The sequence below is a fragment of the Solanum tuberosum genome, unplaced genomic scaffold, assembly GCF_000226075.1.
Source record: "Solanum tuberosum cultivar DM 1-3 516 R44 unplaced genomic scaffold, SolTub_3.0 scf00433, whole genome shotgun sequence".
NCBI classification, from domain to species: Eukaryota; Viridiplantae; Streptophyta; class Magnoliopsida; order Solanales; family Solanaceae; genus Solanum; species Solanum tuberosum.
Window position 1 is genome coordinate 1 of NW_006239356.1, and position 24,631 is coordinate 24,631.

The window sequence follows — 24,631 nt, forward strand, 5'->3', positions numbered from 1 at the left end:
GGATAACTAATCCTGGGATAACTTGTTCCCAACCAACGACCCTTACAGCTAACTAGTATATAGTACTAGTACAAATTTAACTGCAAACATATTGATACCGATATTTGTAGTGAACTCACAAACTATGAAATCATCGCGTACTCTAGAAGTTCTCTTTGTGGAAGTTGAAGCGCGTGGATGAATTTAAGCTAAATTCTTGACACAACCTTTTGAGTGGTTTGGTAAGTGTTGGACTTCCACAGTAGAAAACACCTGTGCAATATACCATAATGTTTCAAACATGTTTTTATAGACTGAACAATGAAGTAGTTGAGTGTCCATCGGTGAAATTAACCTTGAAGTAGTTCAAAATTAGAGGCTTACCAATGCGAGATGATGGATGTGTAGCTGTTAATTGAGCAAACACTCTTTTCCAATTTGGTCTAGAGAAATGTGTTCTTATCTGTCGGAGAATCAAGTGTTAAAACAGTTCTAATAAAAAAGTTGAAGCTAGTAGTGTAGTGATCATTAGATCTAAAGAAAATACCCGGCTTTCTGAGACAACATCAACTCCATTTTTAGCATGTTGCAGTGATTGGACCATTGTGATTAGTGCTGATCGAGCGTCCCCTTCTTCATAAACACTAGTCAAGTAGTTGTGCATTTCTATCACTTCCTGCAGGAGAATATCAAAGTTCCATGAACATGTAAAGTGTATTAGTCCAAGTTTACGCTAATTGAGGAAACTACTTATTCATAATCTCAGGGTTCAAAAACCAACATTTTCGTCGTGTTCAGCAATGTCATCCATTACACCCTTGAACCAGTCGAATGATCCTTGTTCTCGTGTCACCCAATAGAAATATGCTCTTTGGGGACCTTTCTTGCCGTCATCTTGCTGATTCTGCAGTTGTTGGATTATGTTATGTTTTCTTTTGTCTCTGTTGTTATTATTAACAAAATACTTCTATATGCATAAGCTCTTACATATCCCGATTTCTGGTTTAGTATGTCCTTTATAATGCTGATAAATGGCGTTGCTCCAATTCCTAAGCCAACTAGTAGAAGGATATCATACTTCTTGTAGTTCTGAGCTGGTGCACCATAAGGCCCTTTGATAATGATCATTGGATTTCTGATTCAAAATTTAAGATATAAGTTTCAAAGCAACATGAAGATGGATACTATTAGCAATAGAACATTGTAGCATACTCGGCTTGAGATTGTTCCACATCCTTCTGGTTATACGCTTTAGTTTCCATTCTAACAAGATTTCTCGTCTTGGATGGTGTAGCTTGACATGCCTGTAAATGTGAGCTTTAGGATCCCAAGAGCAAAGAACAATAGGAATAAAAAACCTTAAAGTTCCTTATTCATTTCAGCGAATTATGTATCTTGATTTTACGAGTCATGCCTTAGTAAATTGTCTCCTACTATCCTACACAAAGACATTGCAAGAAGTACCTGACATAAAATACATATCTGCCTACTATGTGATAATCAAGTGTCAAACCGTCAACGATATGGCTGGATCTATGTGTTGCAAGTTTGTTGTGGTATTAGTTCATACCTTTCTTTACTCAGTCAAGTTTTGTACACCACAGAAAATGAAGAGTAAAGTTGTTTTAAGAAATGTAGCATAGTATAATACCTTTTCAAATCTGGTTCTAAGTTCTGTAGTCCAGTCTCCTAATGTACGTATGTGGACACTTAGATAGTCGTCGTCTGGTGCAGAAGTGATTGAGAATGGATGCCTGTAAGAGACAAATAGAAATTTCTTAGCACAAGGATATTGACAGTATTGAATATGTTTGATTAGAATTTGTGCTTTAATTACCATTCGAAGTTCGATATATCTGGACATTTAACGAACAGGTACATTCCGCTCTTGTACTTGAATCCTGGAGGTTTAGTCATATATAGTGCTAGTACATTCCCTGTATATATAACAGCCTGCATTTTTCATTTTACGACACAGAAATGAAGCTGAATTTAGAAATTTTGCAATTACCAAGAGTTTTTCATAAATTGATATAAGTTTCTTGGAACTAAAACCTTTCGGATGTTCACGTGGTAGCGGTTCTCATTGATGATAAGAACTCTTTCTGTAGAATATAAAACTACTGGGACTGCAAGATACATCCATGTCTGCATATTAAAGGTATTTTTGCTCATTCAATCATGACTTTTCGATAGAAAATTCTTTAACTAATTTGAAGAAACATTGAACTAGCTATCAAGAATATAGAGCTTATATTCATGCTACATTTTCCTCAACATTTGGACAACAATATGATTTATGTGCATAATTTTTGCAGTTTATCAAAGTAAACCTACAACTAGTACTTCTTTCAATACCAGGTTAACAAGTGTGATAAGGTTATCAAAATGAAAGTGGACATACCGTCTTTTTGTACCATTCTTTGGTAAGGAATAGGAAGTAGCCATGGAGGATCAAGAGCACGTACACAAATATCAGCAGATGATGTGCATACCAAAATGCATTAAATCCAGCCAAACGATGAAATGACCATGGCAATTTGATGATATTTCTTCGGAACGAATGTGTTGCCAGTGTGAAGGAGAAAAGCATGAAAAGGGTCATTAGTATCCCCGTTACGCCTGGAACAGATACTACCAGATCCATGTAAGTTGGTTGCTGGTAGCCAAAATTGCTTCCAAGAGCTGTCATAAATTTACTCTCTGGACAGGACGCTAACTTTACGAAGTTGCAACTTGTGTGAAACAATACATGAATAAAGGCCCCTACAGTAATTCCTACGGCAACCATTTTATGAAAATTGATGTTATCATCAAAAGGTATAATATAACCAAGGAAACTTTCTCTAATCTGAGTAAGAGTTCTTCGGCATACTGGAACGAGAATTAGAGCCATATTGAACTTGAGAGTTTCCCCTGCAGCTTTAGCTAAACAGACACAATATCCCATAATCTTGAAGGCTTCTCTCCTTTTAAATTGTTCAATCTTCCATATAAATAGTATGATATTAATGGACAACCACAACGTTACGACCCAAATTCTTTTCCAGTTATCGTATATCTTCTCTGAAGTTTTGCTAAAAAACTTGCTCACTGGAGTTCTATATTGTCTAGGGATCATGGTTTTTGCTAGTGTTTGTGATCTCTTCATGTTCTTTTGCCCATCTTCTGATCCAACCATTCCTCTTAGTAGAGATTCAAGTTGCCATATCTGTTTCAAAGTTGAAGATTTTAAAAACAAAAAGAAGACGACTTCGTATAGAAAGATGGCAACTTTGAGTAGAATTTTACTTCAATATATCCTAAATGGTCAGGATCAAACTCTTCCATGATTAAAGCTGCATATGTTGCTGCATGTTTCTTGAAGTTTGTCAATTTGTTGGCTGCAGCACTCATCACTAGAACCTTTCACAAAAAAATATTAAGTAGATTGACTCCCAAAATAAACAAAGAACATATTCACTTGTGAGTATGTTTTTCTCACCTCCTTGACCTCTTCTTCTGATAGTTTCCCATCACCATTCTTGTCACACCTGCAAAACAAAGAAGGATGGAGCTTTTAAACAACGAGTTCATCTGAACTTCGTATCTTCAAGCTAGACATAACTACATGTAGTTGTTGAGCCAGAATTTTCACTAAGGGGTTCACAAAGAAGTTAAAGGGGGTTCAATAGTTACTATATATGCACATAAAAAATAATTTTAATCACGTATAAACAATGTAAGTTTTTCATCGAAGGGATTTGGATGAACCCCTTGGCCCTACCTGGCTCCACCCCTCAATGCATGCATGAAAAACCACTAAACTAAGAAAAAATATTGAATTTTGATCTCATAATTTCAAAAGTACAACATGTTCAATCTTAAGAACATTACACGTTGAATCCATCAAGTTTAAATCATGAATTCGTTTGTACTACAAAATTGACATGTTTAGTCCCTCCAGCATATGTTCTTAGTTTTTCTTCCCTCCCTAACCCCCAGCCAGGGGTTTGGCTAAACGCCATAACTTTAGTTCAAACCATATATACATATTTAAAAATCCAATTGAATATGCACACAATTCCGTAACTTTAAAAGATTAGAATCCAGAACCCATAAGCTTCAAATCACGAACAAAACAAAAAGGAATGGAGAATTTCTTACATGTCAAAGAAAATATGAAGCCTTGTATCAGAGCAATGAGTTGATATATCATCCCAAAATTCTCTAAGTTCCTCAATTGTTATCCCATTTTCTGCATTAATCTTTTTTCTCCTTGCCATTGTATCAAACAACTCCTCTGCAAATTCCTTGCTTTCCATTCCTTTCATTTCAAAACAAAAACAATATCACATTCTATCGAGAAATTTTAGTAGCTCAGTTGGTAAATATCCTCGTTCTCTAGCCCCAATTTAAAAAAACTTTTCATACCTATAGAGGGTCCAAATTTGTTTTTAAAAAGAATGCCATTAACAGCATTTAGATGAAATCTTTTCTCAACATTTTTCCAAGCATCTGCTTCTTTTCCTGTAGTATTATCAAGAAAATGAAGGCTCTTGAACCCTCTTGCTGCCCCTGATTCTATTCTAACCATTTTTTTTCTTCCTCCTCCTCCATTTTCTAAAGGGGTTTCTCCCATTTTTACACAAATTTCTTCTTCAAGTTTTGATGATTATTAAGGTTGATCTGCACATAATATGTTGCAGAGATTAATTAATAATGAGAGGTTTGGAAGAAGAAGACATGAATTTTATACATACAGGTGGCATAAAGGGTTAAAAAATGCAAAGTTGTTAAATTAGTATATATAGCCTTCGTTCCGAATTAGTTGTCATGTTTAATTATTTTTTTAAGTTAAATAAATGAATTGTCTAAATTTACAACCATCACCACCACCAACACATCTCGAATAGTGATATTTTTGGTTATTGAAAAGTAATTATATATATTGCTCGAATAGTGATTTTTTAATATATTTTTTTAAAATTTTTAAAAATAGATATTATGATCTTAAATAGAAAGGTATGAGTTGAATATTAAGGTAATTAGTGTTGATGTACTTTTATGTGGGAGAGATGGAGGCTAGTTTCATCTTCTCTGTAGTTGGTCTTTGCATGGTATTTTTGATTCAATTTTATTATTGCATGTTGCTTGCTATGTTGTTATCGTTTTGTTTCTTTTACTCTTTGTTTTGATTACACTTATTTTGAGCCAAGGGTTTGTTGAAAACGATTTTTTTAATCCAATTAAGAGAGAAAGATAAGGTTGGGTACATCTAAACTTCCTTAGATTTCACTTACGAAATTACCCGAATATATGTTATTGTTATTGTAACGTTGTAAGTATTAACAGGATTAAAAGTTAGTACTTAGTAAATTTATTAAGAAAAATGCTTGCAACCAAAAGTTATGAAATTTATTTTCTCCCTTTTGGTGAAAAATGTGTTTCGGGAAAGTTAACTTATCTAATTTTCAATATTAATGTGTAGACATTGTTTCTTAAAGCAAATTTTACAAAATGAAAGACATGTACATAAAATATTGTGTTAGCACGATTCAGAAAAAGGTCGCATCCGAAAGAGAATAATTTATAGACAAACTATCTTAATATACGTATTAGTGGTTGTTTGCGTAATTTAAACTCGTGATCTGTATTTTATTTATTTATTTTGTGTTTTTTTTTAATAAAAGTTTATTTCAATTCATTAGCTTAATCTTGGAGGATATTACAGCTAACTTATTCCCCCATGATACAAATACAACTGTAGTACTAGCTTGATTTTTTAGGAACATATTTATTTGAAAGATCATATGATAAGATTCGTTCATCTAAAGTTTGGTCTTTCCTTTTCTTTTTCTTTTTTTCAATCGCTACAAGGAAACTTGATTTTTCTGTAAATTTTATATTTGTTTTAAGAAATGATATAATACATAAACGTTCTCTTTGACTTGATCTCATCTTATATCTATATTCGACATCCTTTAATTTTGGATGTGCAAAAATACACACTTAAACTTGTATAAAATTGAACAAGTAAACACTCACGTCCTACATTACATAATACAAATCAGTTCGAGTATATCTCATGCAATTTTTCATGACGTGTTCAATTTTGTACAAATTTAAATGTCTACTTATGCATATTAAAAAATAAATTAAAGGACATAAACGTCAGCTAAAGTTAAGTTAAAAGACACATCTATGTATTATGCCATAACAAATCTATTAAATATATATATGTACAAATAAAATTCAACAGATAATTACTACGTAATTCTTATTTTTACTATTCTATAATTTAAATTCACACCAATCAAATCCTGACTCCGCCTCGATTGATCTATCCTATAAACAAAGAAGTAGGTGTTGAATGCATTATGGACAAACATTCTTGTAACCAAACAACTCAATTATTTTTAATGGTAGGTAGTAGACAAAAAAAAATTATGCATAACGTGCATGTTTCTCAAAATTTTTTTACTTAACAGATAGCTCTATAGTTGTGAGCACGTTATGCTCCACCTTTTTTTTTCTTTTGTTCTTTTTCTCTATTTTGTTTTACGTGTAAATACTTTTATACTAACAGTTAGAATATATTAGAACGTATAAATGTACTGTTCTTTAATTTAACCTCATTTCATATTTATGTCCTTTAATTTTTGGTGTATATATAAGTAGACACGTACACTTGTATAAAATTAAACAAGTAGAAACATGAGTTCTAGGTAGAATAATACATATAGGATGCTATATAGAAATAAAAATTTAAATGAAAACTAGAAAAACAAAAAAAGACGGAATATATTTGGGCTTGGGAAGGTGAACGATATGGGACGGGTCAAATAAGCAAGAGGGCCCATTTTCTATAGCAGCCCATTTAAAATCCACTTCAGACTTGCGAGTTGAAGTTAAAAAAAATTGGGCTTGAAGTTATAAACTTAAGATATAATGATGGGCTGATACATTAATCTGATACGCGAGATACATTAATCGTTAAGTAAGATACATTACATTTTATACAGATACACTAATATGATGCGTGAGATATAATAATATAAGCGTTGATACATTAATCTTATGCTCAAGATACACTAATCTGATGCGCGAAAATGAGAGATTTTGAAAATTGTAAAACTTATAGGGGATAATGGTAATAAGTAATCTAAAATGTGGATTTGTGTAATTTTTCCTATAATGATTCAAAGTTGGGAAAATTACATATATAAACAAATATATAATAGTTAATTAGTTAACATAACTATAGTTTGCCTTAATTACAATTCGCGACCTACCTTTAGCTATAATTACATTGCTCAACTTTTTTGTTTTGTATAATTTTGGAATTTGTATAATATAATGGGATATGGGTTTGAAAAATACCCCAACTTTGGTCGGATTTGCTGTTGCGATACTAAACTTTCATGAGGATCTATTACCTCCCTAGACTATTTAATATCGTATTTTTTACCCCCTGAACTATTTAATAGTGTATTTTAAAGGTATATATGTGCCCACATGGACACATTACTATTTATAATTTTGCATTATTTTTTATGTCCACGTGGGCAAATATATATGTTTAAAATACAGTATTAAATAGTCTAAGGAGGTAATAGGTCCTCATGAAAGTTTAGTATCGCAACAGCAAATCCAACCAAAGTTGGGGTATTTTTCAGACCCTTATCCCTATATAATTGTATAACTTTTGTATAGTTCGGAATTTATATAATTGTTTACACTTCTGATGTTTGTAATTGTATAAATTCATTATTTCGAGTTTGTACAAAATAACTGAATTATACAAACGAAGCAGATTAAACTGTAGCTACAGCCTATAATATGCAAACTATAGCTATGAAGCATAACTAAGTTTATTATAGTGGTTATTTGCGAAAGTTCCTCTTTAAAGTTTTACGATTTCTAAATTTTGGTTATCCCTTTTTGAAAAGCACCTGAGTTTTCCGAGACACGTGTCATTTATTTCCCTAAGTTAGAAAAATATAATGAACCTATTGAAAGTCTTGTTTAGAGTAAAAGTGTTCTAATACTCAAAATGATTGAATGAGTACATACACTCAACATAGAAACATCTTAAAACTTATGATTATGGTTAATATCAACAATTAGACTCAACATATGTTGGCTTCACATATGCTCATTGATACAACTCTTCTTATTGTCCATTTATACAATTCAAAATATTCAAACAACAGACTCATAACCTCTTAACCTCAAGGACTAACTCCAAATCCAATTCAATTCTTATGCTCGTTCATTTTGTTAGAGATATCTATTAACTTAAATGACATATCATAATTAAATACTTTTTTCAATTTAATCCTTTAAACATCATATTTAATTTAACTATTTGTTAACCATAGGTTTTTAGTAGCTTATGTTGTATAATTGTTTTGGTTTTAGTCAAATTATATTCTACTTAAACATTTAAAAAATAAAGCATTAATGTAATATTTTTTTTCTTAATTGCAATGCTAACACACACATTGTGGGTTCCTCAGCATTAAAGTAACACTTGCAATAGCACAAAGATCCATCCTACCCTGATTATCATCTCTAAGGATATAGTATCATAAACTTGCTTATTATATAGCTTTCAATTAATGTAAGTCTGTTCAATCATAGAATCATTTCTTTTTTTCTATAATTAAAAAAAAAAAACAAATTAGATCAAACCTTATCAATTTGTAAAAAAGATTAGAACATATTAATTAATTAATATAATCAATTTTCTAATGACAATCAATACCAATTATCAAATTTAATTGTACCTTAAAGTCCTCATATTTATATCTCATTTTTCAAATTATTTAGCACGTCTTTTCTTTAATTTGCCTTGAGAGAATTGCAAAATTTCTCTATTTGAAAGACTCGATTATTCCTTTCTTGTCATATTGTATACACTGCAAGCAAGAGTCTCAATCCAACACACTTCCTCTATTCATTCCATTGCATTTCTATTATGTTCTTATCAGCATGAGAGTTTATTCCAAACAACAGTTGAAAAGAAGCATTTAAAGAATAAGTGATCCGTTGATTCCTCTTATGTTTCATATATAAATTTGTGTATACTTTGTTCTTTCCAAATTTTCACTTGTACAATTATATTTTATAATTTCTTTTTTTTATTACACTTGATATATTATTATTGTTATTTAATCGATTTGATTCGAGTTTTCTAACTCACACTATTTCCCCGAGTCATCCCTGTCCCTGACTCAACCCCTTCTTCCTCGACCCAGACACACACACACACACACTCTCTCTCTACACTCTACTACTATCTCCTTCAAGCTCCCTCTCTCTCTCTCCGATGCCCTTTTTCGTCTTTTCATCTCTCAATCCAACGGCGATGCCACCATCCACGTCCTCATCTTCTTCTTCTTCTTCTTCCCCTTTTCCCCCTTTTTTTTCTTGTATAGTATAATCCACTGTGCTCTTCCAAACACCCGCATAGCACAATATAACCGCCTCTTCTCTTAGGGTTTTCTTTCTCTTTCCCTCACATTACCTTCAAGGAATTTTGGGTCGCCTTTCTGTTTCTTGCTTCTCTGTTCATCTGTTTCAAGGTAATTTCTTCTAATTCAATCTGTAATTTTTTTTGTTTACACCTATTACATCATATATGTATATGGATGTGTTTATATTTGTTTTGATGAGATGGGTTTTTAATATTTTGTGTTTTTTCATTATGGGTATGGAGAATTTCTGAATTTTGGCATGTTTGGTTGATTTTTTTTCTAGGGTTTTGAATTTGGATTGGAAGGTTAGTGTGCTGGTGTGGTCTGTTTATTCTTTGGGTGTTGTTTATATGTTGAATGGTGATCGAAAAGGGAAGCTTTAAGGCATCGCGATTTGATTCTGAGTTTTCTCCTCGTAGTAGGGATAGTATGTCGAGTGAGGATGAGGAGTTTCAGAGACGAAACGGCGGAGGTGAGGTTGAATCTAATGGCGAGGATGATGATGATGATTTTGATGATTGTGATTCAGGCGCGGGATCGGACGACTTTGATTTGTTGGAATTAGGGGAGTCTAAGGAAGAGTTTTGTCAAATTGGGGATCAAACATGTAGCATTCCGTTCGAATTGTATGATCTTTCGGGATTGGGGGATGTGTTGTCATTGGATGTTTGGAATGAGGTGTTGTCTGAGGAAGAAAGGTTTAATCTTACTCAGTACCTTCCTGACATGGACCAGGAAACGTTTATGCGAACATTGAAAGACCTCCTCACCGGTAATAATATGCATTTTGGAAGTCCCCTGGATAAGCTGTTTAACATGTTGAAGGGTGGGTTATGCGAGCCAAGAGTGGCACTTTACCGTCAAGGATTGATTTTCTTTCAGAAGCGGAAGCATTATCACCAACTCAGAAACCATCAGAATGCAATTGTCAGTAATCTTTGTCAGATAAGAGATGCTTGGCTCAGTTGCCCTGGGTATAGCATTGAGGAGAAGCTTCAAGTGCTGAACATTAAGAAGAATGAGAAGATTTTAATGTACGAGAAAATGGAAGAATTGGAAAGTGATGGATCCGAGAGAGAGGAGTTCAGTGATACTTTGTGGGGCAAAAGAACAAAAGATCGTAATCTTGGTCAGAATATGGGCTGTTATTCTGGATATGGAATAGGGTCAGCCTTGGATTCATCATCTAGACAAATGGCTTCGGAAGCTACCAGATACAAAAAGCAGAACCTAAAAGGGACTTTGAAGGTAGGTGGAACAAAGGGTTCTGCATTGCCTCCTTTTCGTCGTGGTAAAGGAATGGACTATGATTCTGGGATGGCTGTCCCAATGAGGGATATGTTGAATGGCAATTATGAGGAGGATGGGATGTATGAAGTGGATGTGCAGAGAGAGAGAAACTTTTCACGGGCAGGGGCTGTTGATAGAAGTGGGACTGTAAAATTGGGGAAAAAGCATGAAAGGTTGAGAGTGGAAGAATGCTCTGATGTTTTCATGGGTGTGCCTGTCCCGTTGAAGAATGATCTTTATGCCTATGGAAGAAACAATACTGTCAATCAGCTGTCAGATATTAAGGTCTTGACTGCAAAGCCAAGTAATGCCAGAGCTGCATATGAATTTGGGAAAAAAGACAGGTATGCTGATGGTCTCCCACAGTTTTTCTCTGAAGATCAGATGAATTATGGGAAAATCCGGATTCCTAAAATGTCGGTGAAGGGAAGTGGAATGGAACTAGCGAGCGGAAGTGAACCGTTTTGGCCAAGTAAAGCACAAGAGGATAATTATTTTGCCAACCCATCACACAAGCTTGGTAACGTGAGCAAAAAGTGGAAGGTGGACCAAGAATATCCTGATCGGAAGTTAAATGATAAGTTATTTCAGTCAGACTATAGGGCAAAAGCCTTCCCTGAGAAAGTCAAGGCGAAAATGCAGAATGGAGGACAAGATGGGTCAGGAACTAGAGGTAGAAGAGTATTTGCAAAGACTGAAGAAACTGAATCTGAATCATCAGAAAGAAGTGACGAGGGTAACAATCCATTGATGAGGAGCAAGTGGGCATATCCCAGTGGTTCCACGAACTTGACGTCTGCATTGGATACTAAAAGGGCTAAATTTGGTCAAAAGGATAAGTACAGTATACCGGTTCGTGATGGTTCATTACATTCTTCTAGGATGATGAACGACTCCAGTGAACTTTTCCGCCCAAAGAGAAGTGGAAGTCGTGGCTTGGGAGCAGAACCAATGGGTAAGATGCATGATCTTGGTCATATGAGTAGTTTCTCCACTAGAAATCATTTCTCTGGCTTAAGTCAGTTCGACAATGACAATGATGATGAAGATGAGCAACCAATCTACAAGCTGGCCAAGAATGGTCCTTTGCAAGGGGACCATACTGAAAAGTACCACATGGCATCCACCAGAGAGAAGAAACAAAAAGGAAAAGTTAGCCGTGATATCCTGCCTGCAAATTATATACAAGATCACAAGTTTCAAGAGGATGACTCATTGCGGACACGGTTGCCGGCCAAAAGGAATGGAGTTTCTACCAAGTTTTCAAAGAAAGGTCAGATGCTTGACACAAGTGCTCTTGATCACCATGAAAAATCTGATATGCATTTAACAGGTTGCAACTCAGTCATGAAGAAGCGGAAAGTCAAAGTTGATGTCCCATACATGGATGAGCTAGATGATACTGACCCTCTCTATTCTGATACCCAGCAGCGACAAGATGACCTCTCAGTGAAGCGGGGTAAAAAGAAGCTGGAGGATGAAACATGGCCTCCTTTAGTGGGAGTTCCCAGATCCCCAACTTCAGAAATGATAGTAGAAGATGTAGATGTAGAAAGCCGACCTCAAAAAAAGCCATTCACTTTGATTACTCCTACAGTTCATACTGGCTTTTCATTCTCCATCATTCATCTTCTTTCAGCAGCTCGTATGGCAATGATTACTTTGCTTCCAGAAGAGGCTGTAGATACAATTGCTGGAAGACAGGAAGCTCTGGAGGAGCATGGTGGAGTTGCACCACCCTCAGAGTTGGATGGTGATAATTCAATTCCTTCCACTCAAGCAAAGGTGCCCTCTCTGAGTGTTCAAGAAATTGTTAACCGTGTGAGATCAAACCCGGGAGATCCCTGTATTCTTGAGACTCAAGAACCTCTCCATGATTTGGTCAGAGGAGTGCTCAAAATATTTTCTTCCAAAACAGCACCGCTTGGTGCAAAAGGGTGGAAGTCTCTTGTGGTCTATGACAAACCCACCAAAAGTTGGTCATGGATTGGTCCAGTGAGCCCTGATTCATCTGATCATGAGCCTATGGAGGAAGTCACATCTCCAGAAGTGTGGGGTCTTCCTCACAAAATGCTTGTCAAGTTGGTTGATTCTTTTGCCAATTGGCTGAAAAATGGTCAGGAGACGCTACGGCAGATAGGAAGTCTCCCTGACCCTCCGTTGTCGTTGATGCAATATAATCTAGATGAGAAGGAAAGGTTCAGAGATTTGCGAGCTCAGAAGAGTCTGAGTACCATTGGCCCAAGCTCCGAAGAAGTTAGAGAGTATTTCCGTAAAGAGGAATTCCTTAGGTATTCAATACCTGACAGGGCCTTCTCCTACACTGCTATTGATGGGAAAAAATCAATAGTTGCTCCTCTGAGAAGGTGTGGTGGCAAGCCAACGTCAAAAGCTCGTGATCACTTCATGCTTAAAAAGGATCGCCCTGCCCATGTAACGATTCTCTGTCTTGTGCGAGATGCAGCTGCTAGGTTGCCTGGCAGCACAGGAACTAGAGCAGATGTTTGTACTTTAATCAGAGACTCACAGTATATTGTGGAAGAGGTTTCTGATGCTCAAGTCAATCAAGTTGTTAGTGGTGCGTTGGATCGTTTGCATTATGAACGTGATCCTTGTGTACAGTTTGATAATGAGAAGAAGCTCTGGGTTTACTTGCACAGAGATAGAGAAGAAGAAGATTTTGAGGATGATGGTACTTCATCTACAAAGAAATGGAAGAGGCAAAAGAAAGAAGTTGCTGAACCATCTGATCAAGGAGCAGTAACCGTAGCTTATAATGGGACAGGGGAACAAAATGGTTTTGATTTGAGCTCAGATCCCAATGTTGAGCCCTCAAATGTGGATGAGGATCGAACAGACCTTACTTATGAGGATGGTAAGGATCATGTAGAGGGGAATATTAAAAGCAGCCATATGTCAGAACAAGGTGCTATGCATTGTGGTTCTTCTCTGATGGATTGGGATACTCTTTGCTCAACTCCTGGAGATGGAAATAAGTTGTTATGTCAGCAAAACTCTACTGATAATTTTGTTGATGAAACATGTGGTGGAGAACCACCAGCTTGATTGTGGAAAGAGCTCTGTCAGAAGCTTCCAGGTACTTTGATCCATTTCACATTTTGGAAGTTACCTGTTACCTTTTCCAATGCATTCATCTTCCTTTTCTTCCTAATACTCTCCCTGAAACTGTGAACTAGTATTTCTAGTTCATTATGTTATGCAAACTTATTTGAAATTTTAGTGTGGTTGATTGGTTTATTTGACTGTACATTGATTTGTAATTGTCTGATATGGAAGTCTCTGTCAGTTGACATTTTTTTATGTGGGAATTTTCTAGGTAAAATAGTAGCCCTAAGAACTTTGATGGTAATTTCAGTTTACTCATTTTCGTTGAAGCACAAGGTTTGCCGGTTTTCAGTGCAATATAAAAAGGATCATTTTTTGGTACCTGAGGAGCTAGCTTATACTAGCAACTTGACCTGGTCTTTCGTCATGTTTTTAGTCTCTTTCTGTTTCTGTCGTGAGAAGTAGTAAACTGACAGGGCATTCTTTATTTATAGATGGTGAATTTAGGCCAGGAAGTTATAAATTTGGATTTCATTTTATGAGGGTGTTTGAGGATTCGATTCATTGTTTTGGTTGATTCCACCGCCTGGGGGAAGGGGAAGGGGAAGGGGAAGGGGAAGGGGAGGAGTGTTGGAATTAAACTGTTTTATTTTTCCTCCTTAACATACTGTTCATTTGGTCTTTCCTGCAGAAAAAGCCTTATATATTACCTACCTGAAGAGCCAGGAACTTTCGGCCGTCAGATGGCTCTAACAAAAAATACTGTCCAATTGCACTCAGTGAAATTCATCATCCACTTCAACGGTTCAGTTTTTTTTTTTGGCCATGCTGGTCCGCTAAGATGGTATATTTTGGCCATGACAGTTCAAATGTAGATTCGTTCTTTAGTTAAAACAAGGAAAAAAGGGGAGCCTCAATATGTAGACTGCAGGTGATAATTTGCTTGCAGTTGCATAACTTTTTTTTTTTTTTAGTCTCATTTAGCCTTGTCTTCTTATCTATCCCTTTTTCATTTGTTCCATTTTTTTCAGTGTATACAGTATATTTACATGGCATATTGATACAATACGAGAATGCTGAAGCCTAATCACTGTTCTGAATTGAGCAGCAGCAGAGTCCATATGTTATTATACCCTCTCGTATGTAACATTAATCTAGTTATTATTAGATGAGATAAATGAAAATAAGTTGGTCTTGTGATCAAGCCTCCCCATGTTCCTTTAACTGCATTCATACTTCAAAATCTATGATATTCGAGGCCTGAAATGATCAAACGTTGGATTTTATTTGTTCTTTGTTTTTTTTTTCTTTTTTGGGTGTCTGGGTTTTGGCCCTGAGGTTAGCTTCTGTACTATCAGCAATATTGAGTCTGTTTGATTAGAGATGCAAGCAACAATGTTAATTACTACTCCCAGTACATGATCTGATGATTGCATTGCAATTATAAGACAGGTTAAGAGTTGAAATCTCAGTATACAATGTATTGTTTGCTAGAAGTTGCAAACGAAATTTACAAACTCTATCAATGTTGCATCCACGGACACTTCAAACTAACATGTTCAGCACAAACATTACATATTTCGATCACTCAAATTAAATAAAAAGAATAGGGATAAATTATCTGCTACGTGTATAGATGAAAAGATGGAGATTCAAGACACATATTATGTACAACTCTCCTGTCTCCTCCTTAATTGCCCATATATTATGATGTATGTAATTGTAGTCTGGACTCTTCTAATTTACAGCAGTGAGGGGAACTCTTGAATCTCGTAAAGAAGGATCTACTACCTCTATCTCTATACTATGCTTTACATCTCCATTTGATAGCTTTGAGGATTTTTCATCCCAAAATGAATTCAACAACTCTTCGAAAGCGGGAGTTTTTAGTTCTTCAATAGACTCAACGCTTGGAAGATTAAATGGTCTCTTTGTAGGAGTCGAGCACGACGGTTCATCAACCTATTTTGAAATATAGACTTAGAACATAGTCCTTTTTAACAAACTAAATGTAAAATTTGAGGTAACGCCCTTACCATGTATTCTTGTGAAAGACTTTTTCCAGTGTACTCCGTAATTTCAACAACCTTGTGGTAGTGTACGCTGTTTAGTTCTCGCAGCTCTCCGCAACAAGGAACAATCGTAGAATCAAGGTTTGCACAAGCATCACGGTCGAGTTGTAAAGAATCTGCATGTATTGATCAAATTAATTGAAAGACAAAAAAGCTAAAACTATTAACGTGTAACTCTAGATAGCATGGGTGCTCTTTATTTGTATTGGTATTTTGTGGTAATGGTAATATTTTACATTGGTTACCAAAAAAACTCTAGATAGCTTACGGTCAATAGATGAGAGTAGGTGTTTGCTAGCAGCATCAGTGTCTTCAAGAGTGGATGACACTCCAGATGAAAATCTTACACGTAATGCTTGATTTGCATCCATTCCTCCCCTGCAGAAAACGTCGGGAGTAACAGTCTAAGTAAAATATCACCACTATGAAACTGAAGTAGTGAACAGTCACTGAACCAACTGACCTAACAATTTCATCAACAAACGCAACATTTCTCTCCTCTAGGTCTAATAAAGACTGTTGAGCATTTGTCCATTGCATAGCTCCCAATTTAGCCTTTTGCACACTGCACATTGCATATTTCCATGTTAGCACAGAAATGATGATACACTTACAAACACCAAAGAACAAAAATTTTCCTAAGATCTCTGTGTGGAATATATCAGCTGAGTTTACATACCAATTCTGTAGCACCTCTTCCATCTCTTTCTTCCCATTTTCCACAGCAGTAGTATCTTCAAGATGGTGTGATTCAGCCTTGTCCATGTAAGCAGTCCATTTGACTTTAACTGAAGAAGTTGAATCTTGCATGGTTGACATCTCTTGTTTCAGTCTGTTAGTTCTGTTGGACGCACTTTCTCTAAGGTCATCGATAGCAGTTTGAACCTACAGAAGGCAGCCATACAAAAGTCAATTAGTTTTTTGCAACCAAAAGTAGATTATAGCCGATCAATGACTGTGATTCAGGATACAGGATTTTCTGCTTGATCATAATAAGCCAATTATTTCTAATGATCATTGACTACAAGCAATCAACCAAACATTTCAAATATAAAACTACACAAGAAAAAGGAAGTCCCAATCTGTCTACATTCTACAACACCTATAAACTTTCTCATGTTGATACTCTTATCATCATCTTTCTAAGGTTTAGAATTGGGCAATCTTAGCCACATCGAGAACTGTGATGCACATCTTTATCATTATTAAATGACCTACCAGCTTTTTCTTCCTAGCATTTGATCCAGCGAGCAACTCTGCCACTTTCTCCAAGATTTGTCTTTCCTCATTGGCAGCACATTCCTAAAATTGAGAAATCCAAATAAAATGAGGTAACAAATGCATATCAACATTGTCTAATAAAAAGTCATAATCTAGTGATGAAGTCACTGACCTCAAACTTCTTTTCTAGTTCAGAGAATTTCTGGTCACTGACCGTCTGTGCTTCTTCCACTATTTCACCTAACTGGGACACATGCATATCTAGAGTCTTAAAGAAGTTCCCAGTAATCTGAGAAATGGACCTTGACATTGTGATACTCCCGCAATGTGCCTATATAAAGGCATCCAAAGTTTATAAGCTATACTCGTGCAGGAAAAAGAAAGATCCAGATAAGGAGCATTGAAAGAATATATGTGCTTCACAAATAGTTAACTATTGATACCTCACGTTGCTGTAGTGCAAATGTGATTAGTTTCTCCTTCTGATCATGTAAACTTTTTTGAAGATCATTAACCAAGGCATCTGCCGCAGAAGCAATCTCCTTAAAAAGCTACATCAGGAAAAAGGAGATAAGAAACAAATTCCTCAGAATGTCTTAAAAACAGCAGAAAAGATACACACCTCTCCTAAAGCAGAAGAATGTTTAGAAACTTCACAATTTAAACGGTCAAAGGTTGACTGAGCATTGCCGTCAAGTTCCCCAGTCAAACCATCTAAAGCTTTGATACCAGAACCAAACATGGTTTTTAAGTTCTCCAGACGGCCTCGAAGCTCTTCCACTGCCTGAAAATCAGACAAGAAAGTGATATTGGTTAATAGGAGTACAATTTTCACCAGAAATATGTAAACCTATTAGACAATTGAAGCACTACACTTATGAAGCATGTAATTTTTTTCTGTCAAAAGAGCAGGTTCAAATAATTCTATATGCTCCCTAATTAAATAAATTTGGTAAATACTGCAACAAATAATATCTGAAAACTACATATTGCCATCTCCTTTTGGCTTTGGAATCAGGTCATGCAATTTTTCTAGAAACATGGCTAATAACTAAATTTGTGTCAAGAATACCTCAGTCTTTGTAGAAACAAAGGACTGCATGTCTTCCTCCATGCCTTTGAGTTGTTGCTCTTGTTGTGTGGTTGAAGAAGCAACAGTCTTATGCAGGACTTCAAGCTGTTGAGTCAGCTGGGATTGGAAATTTTGGATGAGAACTCTGTTTCCATCTTCTATTTTGTCTTTGCGCTCTGAAATCACCCATTATCAGTATGCAGGAGCTTGATGCAACATTGTTTTCTTAGAAAGAAAATTAATCATGTATTTGAGTTTTAGAACTGTATAGTGTATACACACCAATCTTGGCAAACAAGTTCGACACGTCTGATGCAGCATTTTCCAGTTCAGCTCGAAGTTCAAATGCTTGCTCAACCAGTGCTTTTTCTGGTAGAAGACATACAATTCCAGATATCATGCACTACTCTAATTGTGAAATTATTTTACATAAATCCCCACATTCACTGACAAATCATTATGGCTACATCCAAATTTGCTAATGTTAATGAAAAATGTAATACACCCATATCCCAAATGTACTTTTATGAAAATGTTAATGAAAAATGTAATACACCCATATCCCAACTTTACTTTTATGAATATGTTAAAATAATAGACTTGGCATAAATACGTTGCTTCCCCAAGCCAAAAAAGTTCTCCTTTCCCCCAGACATAGAGGATGAAGCTTACCAGATTTTAGAAGGTTAGATATCAGAAATTCCTTTTCTTTTATAGTGGTAATTGCCTGCCTGTGTTTCTCTTCGAGATCAGCCAATGTATGCTGAGTTTCCTGAAGCTTTTTCTGAAAAGACACAAAAAGTGTAGCAAATTTCATGAGAAAGAGTCAGACAACAAAGATCTCGAATATGATGAGTTAAGAATTCCACTAACCTCTGTCTTCTCAAGTTTGTCACCCAACTCTGCTGTCAACAATTGCTGAGAATTGTATAGTTCCTTAAGTTCCATAAATTGCTGTTTGCAGAAAGCAACAGGATAATGAGTTCAGATTAATCAGTTTTTACAAGAAAATTAAGATGCTCCAGATTTTTTCATCTCTTGTGCACCTTGTCCCTGGATTCGAAGTCAAGTTCCATCCGTTCTATCTTTTCAGACATTGCCTGAGAGAGGAGAAAAACAAGTTACCATAGAGTATTAAAACATATGTCAAGTGACTGCAACCAATCTTGGGATCCTGAAAACAGTACTGAACCTTCTTCTCTGCTTCGTCTTGAAGATATCGGTCTCTTGGTATATAAATGCCATTCTTCTCTCTTGCAGCATACACCTCTGTTGGCGATAAAATAGAAAAAACAAATGTTGTTAGATAATTTGTTGCTGTAAAATATAGATTTATATATAGAAAACAAGAGGAAGAGAGCAATATAGACCTTGCTTCAGTCTGTCAATCTCGGAGTACAAATCTTTGATTAATGCAGATTTCATCATCTTCTGGTTAATCTGAAATAACAACAGAGAAAAAGCTGAAGGATAGATAAAGATACATTCTTTAGGTAATAAAAATCCTGAAAACTAACCTCTGGTTTGTTCTTTATATTTTTGGCACGATGAGCGTAATCTAAAGTGCTCAGTGTCTCTTCCAGACAGTGAACTGATGGTGATATTGTTGCAATAATGCATGTCTTTGTTTTCCCTCCAAGAGAATCCCTCAACAACCGTGTCAATTTGCTATCCCTGACATATACAAAGTAATACTTACTCAGGATATGTAAGAACTAAAAGCACTCTATAATAACATAGGACTGGATTGAAGAAGACCTGTATGGGATATGACCAGAGTGTTCAACTAAAGCATTTATAACACGACCAAGTGTAAGCAAACTCTTGTTGATTTCTCCAGCTTCCCTCGCTCTGCCCTGCAGCAAAAAAAACAATTAGTTTATTATACTGTAATTTAGAAGAAAGCAACTGAACGAGGAAAAAGGATGGAAAATACAAAGATCTTAAAAAGCAGAATATCTAGAGACTAGCTATCATGAACAAAAGATAAATTTGTGACATTGCTAAAACAGCATCTCAGCATTACATTGTTTCTTTAAACTACTTTTACGTGCATTAAGTATACTGCCAAACACAATGGCTTGGCAGTCAGATATTTTTACATCTTACCTCCCTTGCACCAGAACGTGATATGTTCTCAGAACCAGCAAGGTCTACAAGGTTCAATTTGCCACATTTGATCATCTCTTCCCCTTCTGGAGTGCATTCCTTGATATGAATTGTGATAGAGAAAATAGAGTGAGAACGACTACTCTGTTTGTTAAGAAGAGTCTCTGCTGTACGCCTCTTAGCTGAACCTTTCTCCAAGATCTTATAGATTTCATTTGCAGTGGAAACAATCTCCTCTTCTAAACCTCTAACTAAAACTCCACCCTTACCATCTTCCATTAGCGCTATTGGTTTTTTGGATTTATCATCTACATACTTTGTGCATTCCTCAGGAGCTAAAAGATCTGTGATCTCCTCATTATAAAGCTCCAAATGTGTTACTTTCATGCTATATTCAGCATTTTGAGCTTCCAATATCTCAAAAATTTGTTTAACAGCTCGGGGGATAACACCTGCATCACTTGGAAATTCCCCATTCTTAAATGGGGCAAATTTAACAATTAGTATGAAGAAGTAGCTAGTAGAAACAAACACATTTCTATCAACCACCAACCTTCTTTCTTGCCCCTCCCTCCATTGTGTAAGTTTTTCCTGTTCCTGTCTGCCCATAAGCAAAAATGGTGCAGTTATATCCCTCTAGAACTTCAAAAACAATAGGCCATATTGCAGAATCATACAGGTCCTTCTGTTGGGATGTTGGACCAAACACCTGAGACAGAAGAATTATCCAACATAAAGTTAGGGTCTTGAACACAAATAACCGGTTTTAACTCATTGTGAACTGTAATGGACAAATTCATTTAGAGTGTATACTACAGGTCTAGTGAGAATTATGAAAATGCTTTATTTTTATGGAAAAATCTAAGGAAAGCTATATAGGAAATTAGGAATAAGTCCAAATTTTATGCAGAACCACTTCATTTCTTCAATTCCATTCCGTATATCTGTTCCAAAAATCGAACAGATGAATGATAAATCAGCTGCAAATTATCAAACCTTATCAAAGGCAAATGTTCTGTCAATCTGCTTATTAGCTATGTTCTGAATAGCAGAAACTTCTCTTCTACCCTCATTACAGGAAATCACAACTGGTGTATGCAATCTTATCTCATCCTCACTCAACGGCCTGCATATTTTCACCATACCAATTCCATCAACTACACTCAATTAAAATCAGTAAATATAACAAACTCTAAAGTACATTCATTTTACTCACCTGCAACGCAAAATAACTTGCACATTTACACCTTTTTCTTTATCATGCCTTCCATTCACATTCCCTTCCCCCGATCGCAGATCTCTCACCACTTTATCACTCGACCGCGGCGTATGCGACGGTGACATCGAAACTAAACCTCCTCCTCTTCTCTGTAGCTGCGATTGCGATGACTCCATTCCTTCTCAAATCTCACAACCTTATTCTCTTAGTCAACTCAGTTCAAATTCAAATCTGAGCAGAAAAATTACATAACACAAGCAAATAAACAAATATATCTGTATGCCAGTGGAAATCGCTGAAAAATGATGAGGAGAAGTAAAATGTGGATTTTCTCGAGTTTAAATCGCAAAAACGATTCAATGTTTACTCGAAAACGACTTACAGATGCGAAAAATTCAAGCAAAAATATCTTAATATACGAAGAGAAAAAAAGGATGAGTAGAATCTAGGCATTCACAGATACGTACAAAAGCATAATGCAGGAAGTGTGTGTATATATTTATATACTTACAGAAAGTGAAGTACTTCGCCGGCCGTTGAGAGCTTCAACAATTTCAGCAATGGCGAATGTTCTAGAGAGAGAAAATTGAGTAAGAAATGTACAGTGAAAGTGTGAATGTAGTGAACGGAGAAGATGGAAGACTGGGAATTTAATTAATTGGTGAATTTTTAGGTTAAAGTTTTTTTAAAAAAAAATATTGAGAGATTCTTTTTGGAATCCATTTTTTTTACCCTTATAAAATTTATGTGAAAAATAATTAGATATAGAGACCGTTTGGATTAGCTGATTAAAAATGTGGGCGATAAATATATATCAAGTATAGAAAAGTATTTTTAAGTGTTGAAATTAAATTAATAAATAAATAATTAATATTTGAATAGAAATATTGAATTTAGTTATAAATATTTTATGTGTTTGATGAAAGATGTTGATAAGAACTTTTTGTGTTAATTGAAATGTCTTTTTAAGTTATTTATGTAAAAAAAATATAAAGTGATTTACATAGAGATAAAGAATAGTGAAAATAGAACAGAGAAATAATAAAATATGTTCTAGAAAGAGTATTTCGAAGATTATGAAGGATATTAGAGATAGAATTGTAAAAGGTTTCGTTCAATAAAATAGTTTATAAGTTATAAAATCATAAGTTGGAGATGATAATATTTTAATTAATTTTAATTTATAAACACAGGTTGTATTTATCAATTGTTTGTATAGATAAAGCTAAAGAATACGTATAAGCATTTTGACTTATAAGGACTTTTATATTAAGCAGGCTAAAACAAAGTGTCTGGAGTGTAAGTCCAGCGACGTAACACATGAGGTGACAAACCTTAGAAAGAAAGCTTCAAGCATCTTGGATTCATAATCTAGGAAATCAATGAGATCGATGATAATACCGCAAACCGTATTAGAGTTAGGTGGTGAAATAAAATGTTCTCATTCGGAACACTATGAGAGAGGCCTCCGTGAAGGACAAAATAAGGGAAGCGAGAGAATGAAATAGTCTGGACATGTGAAGAGAAGGTGAACTAGTTACAAACGGTGAGAAGTTGACGTAGCAGGAGTTAGGAGAGGTAAATATAGGTCAAAAAAGAACCGAGGGGAAGGGGGAGGCGATTAGACAAAAAGGACACAACTTCAACTTCTTGAGGATATTATCATGGAAACAAAGGTATATATATGTAGATTAAGGATTAGGATAAAAGTTTAATATATAATTGAATGTCGTCCCTTGTTAAGTAGGAGAGGAACTAACCTCTTTAGTCCACAAAAACAGAAATAAAATTTATGTACATCTTATCTAATTCAAATTCTATTTATAAAATTAGATTGCATATGTTGTGTAGTTTAACTACTACTTTAGAGAATGCCAAATTTGCACCATTTTCTGGAAAATAAAATTTTCTCTACTGACTATATAAAATAGTTTTAAAATAATGATCTCAGGTTACTAATTATAGAATTTTCTATATTTAAAGGGAGTCAGGGTGGAGCCATGATAAGGAGCAATGGGGTCCAAAGCATGCCAATTGTCTTACTAATAGATTTCATGATTATTTTAATTAAGAATGATTATTGGATTAGCAATATTAATTAGTATTTGAGTTGATTTTGAATTCAAGAAATTGTTTACTATGTCTTCAAGTTTTGTTTTATTATTTGAAAAATGATTAGCATTTTAAGTTTGAAGTGATGGGGACAACTAGGTAGATTTGATCCCTAGTCATTCAAATTTACTAATCATTATATTGGTAAATTTATGTTGAAGTTACTTTATTTAATTTTAACCCTTCTTTTATTTAATTATATAAGTAAGTTAGCTTACTTCTATTTTATTTTCTCATGTTCTTTTATATAATCATTTTAACTTTATTAAAGACATCCATACTGCTTTGATATCACATAATATGTTATGTTTGGTTTGGTTTAAAATTAGAATATTTTAAGACTATGATTTTGAATTATTTTGTTCTTTGGTAACAAGAGAATCTGTTGTTAATATCAAACGAACACTTTGAGTAGTAAAATTCTACGAATCACAATGAAATATAAATCTTATTAAATAAATTTTATGTAATGAGCTCGATAAAAAAATATGCCATATGATGTCAAACCGAAGATCTCTCATTCGAGATACCCCTTACGCAATCAATTTTTTATTTGTGTGATAATTTATTTATTTTTAAAAAAAGAAAAAGATGATTAGGTGAAAGTAAGAAAATAAGAAAAGATAAAAGTAGACAAAAGTGGGGTTAGTGTGTGGTGTCAAAGTTGTTCCACGTGATAAAGAGTGATGTGAGTCTCCCACATGCGCTCCCTTTTTTTTTATTTTTTGAGTCGAGTATAATTTTTTTTTATCGTCTTTTATAAATTATATATAAAATTGCGTATATATATTATTTTTTAAAAAATTATTTATGATATTGACATTGAAATATTATTGTTATCATATTTTTTGTTTTCTTTTTGGGCATATATTTCGATGTATAATACTCACCAGAAATTTAATTAAATTTAAATTTATACTAATATATTAAATGATAAAATATTTTCTAACAAAAATAATTATTTATTCAATATTTCTCATTAAAAATCACTACCCCCTTTACCACCTTCCCTATTACCATTTTTTTTTCT

At 34.8% G+C, this 24,631-nt stretch overlaps 3 protein-coding genes across 9 annotated transcripts; 1 reads left to right on the forward strand and 2 right to left on the reverse strand.

The window, feature by feature from the left end:
• Positions 1-33: 33 nt before the first annotated feature.
• LOC102592652 (putative respiratory burst oxidase homolog protein H) lies at positions 34-4,708 on the reverse strand. Of its 2 annotated transcripts, XM_006363326.2 has the most exons (14): positions 4,393-4,708; positions 4,126-4,285; positions 3,464-3,512; positions 3,271-3,384; positions 2,384-3,190; positions 2,035-2,127; positions 1,817-1,932; positions 1,631-1,733; positions 1,192-1,283; positions 967-1,114; positions 761-883; positions 527-655; positions 364-442; positions 34-252 (listed from the first exon to the last, which is right to left on the reverse strand). In XM_006363326.2, the coding sequence occupies exons 1-14, from the start codon at positions 4,598-4,600 to the stop codon at positions 143-145; spliced, it is 2,331 nt and encodes a 776-aa protein (XP_006363388.1). In that variant the 5' UTR covers positions 4,601-4,708; the 3' UTR covers positions 34-142. The 2 variants fall into 2 exon arrangements, with proteins under 2 accessions (XP_006363388.1, XP_015158887.1); XM_015303401.1 differs by lacking the exon at positions 4,393-4,708 and having other exon boundaries at positions 3,271-3,377; positions 4,126-4,143.
• A 4,404-nt stretch (positions 4,709-9,112) lies between these two features.
• On the forward strand, positions 9,113-14,883 carry LOC102602910 (uncharacterized). Of its 3 annotated transcripts, none has more exons than XR_368581.2 (4): positions 9,113-9,548; positions 9,724-13,827; positions 14,488-14,727; positions 14,828-14,883. XR_368581.2 is itself a non-coding variant. In XM_006363273.2 (3 exons), the coding sequence occupies exon 2, from the start codon at positions 9,798-9,800 to the stop codon at positions 13,794-13,796; it is 3,999 nt and encodes a 1,332-aa protein (XP_006363335.1). In that variant the 5' UTR covers positions 9,113-9,548; positions 9,724-9,797; the 3' UTR covers positions 13,797-13,827; positions 14,488-14,883. The 3 variants fall into 3 exon arrangements, 1 of the variants encoding a protein (XP_006363335.1); XR_001471765.1 differs by having other exon boundaries at positions 9,860-13,827; XM_006363273.2 differs by having other exon boundaries at positions 14,488-14,883.
• A 311-nt stretch (positions 14,884-15,194) lies between these two features.
• LOC102603353 (125 kDa kinesin-related protein-like) lies at positions 15,195-22,143 on the reverse strand. 4 transcript variants are annotated; one of them, XM_006363277.2, is made up of 23 exons: positions 22,001-22,143; positions 21,487-21,667; positions 21,267-21,396; positions 20,824-20,979; positions 20,271-20,747; positions 19,920-20,017; positions 19,679-19,835; positions 19,532-19,601; positions 19,354-19,430; positions 19,208-19,261; positions 19,035-19,115; positions 18,834-18,945; positions 18,444-18,530; positions 18,162-18,337; positions 17,712-17,873; positions 17,533-17,640; positions 17,262-17,420; positions 17,087-17,170; positions 16,548-16,753; positions 16,332-16,433; positions 16,137-16,246; positions 15,833-15,984; positions 15,195-15,758 (listed from the first exon to the last, which is right to left on the reverse strand). In XM_006363277.2, exons 2-23 carry the CDS (start codon positions 21,663-21,665, stop codon positions 15,534-15,536), a joined length of 3,162 nt encoding a protein of 1,053 aa, XP_006363339.1. In that variant the 5' UTR covers positions 21,666-21,667; positions 22,001-22,143; the 3' UTR covers positions 15,195-15,533. The 4 variants fall into 4 exon arrangements, with proteins under 4 accessions (XP_006363339.1, XP_006363338.1, XP_006363337.1 ...); XM_006363276.2 differs by having other exon boundaries at positions 21,487-21,677; XM_006363275.2 differs by having other exon boundaries at positions 21,487-21,685.
• Between the last annotated feature and the right edge of the window lie 2,488 nt (positions 22,144-24,631).

Excerpts from the sequence above, each read along its gene's own strand:
- LOC102592652 (XM_006363326.2), bottom strand. The coding sequence starts at position 4,600 with ATGGGAGAAACCCCTTTAGAAAATGGAGGAGGAGGAAGAAAAAAAATG. Across the intron at positions 2,128-2,383 it reads AAGAATGGTACAAAAAGACG|ACATGGATGTATCTTGCAGT; the intron begins GTATGTCCACTT and ends TTTAATATGCAG. Across the intron at positions 1,284-1,630 it reads TTAGAACCAGATTTGAAAAG|GCATGTCAAGCTACACCATC; the intron begins GTATTATACTAT and ends TCACATTTACAG.
- LOC102602910 (XM_006363273.2), top strand. The coding sequence starts at position 9,798 with ATGGTGATCGAAAAGGGAAGCTTTAAGGCATCGCGATTTGATTCTGAG.
- LOC102603353 (XM_006363277.2), bottom strand. The coding sequence starts at position 21,665 with ATGGAGTCATCGCAATCGCAGCTACAGAGAAGAGGAGGAGGTTTAGTT. Across the intron at positions 16,247-16,331 it reads TTTGTTGATGAAATTGTTAG|GGGAGGAATGGATGCAAATC; the intron begins GTCAGTTGGTTC and ends CGTTTTCTGCAG. Across the intron at positions 15,759-15,832 it reads GTCTTTCACAAGAATACATG|GTTGATGAACCGTCGTGCTC; the intron begins GTAAGGGCGTTA and ends ATTTCAAAATAG.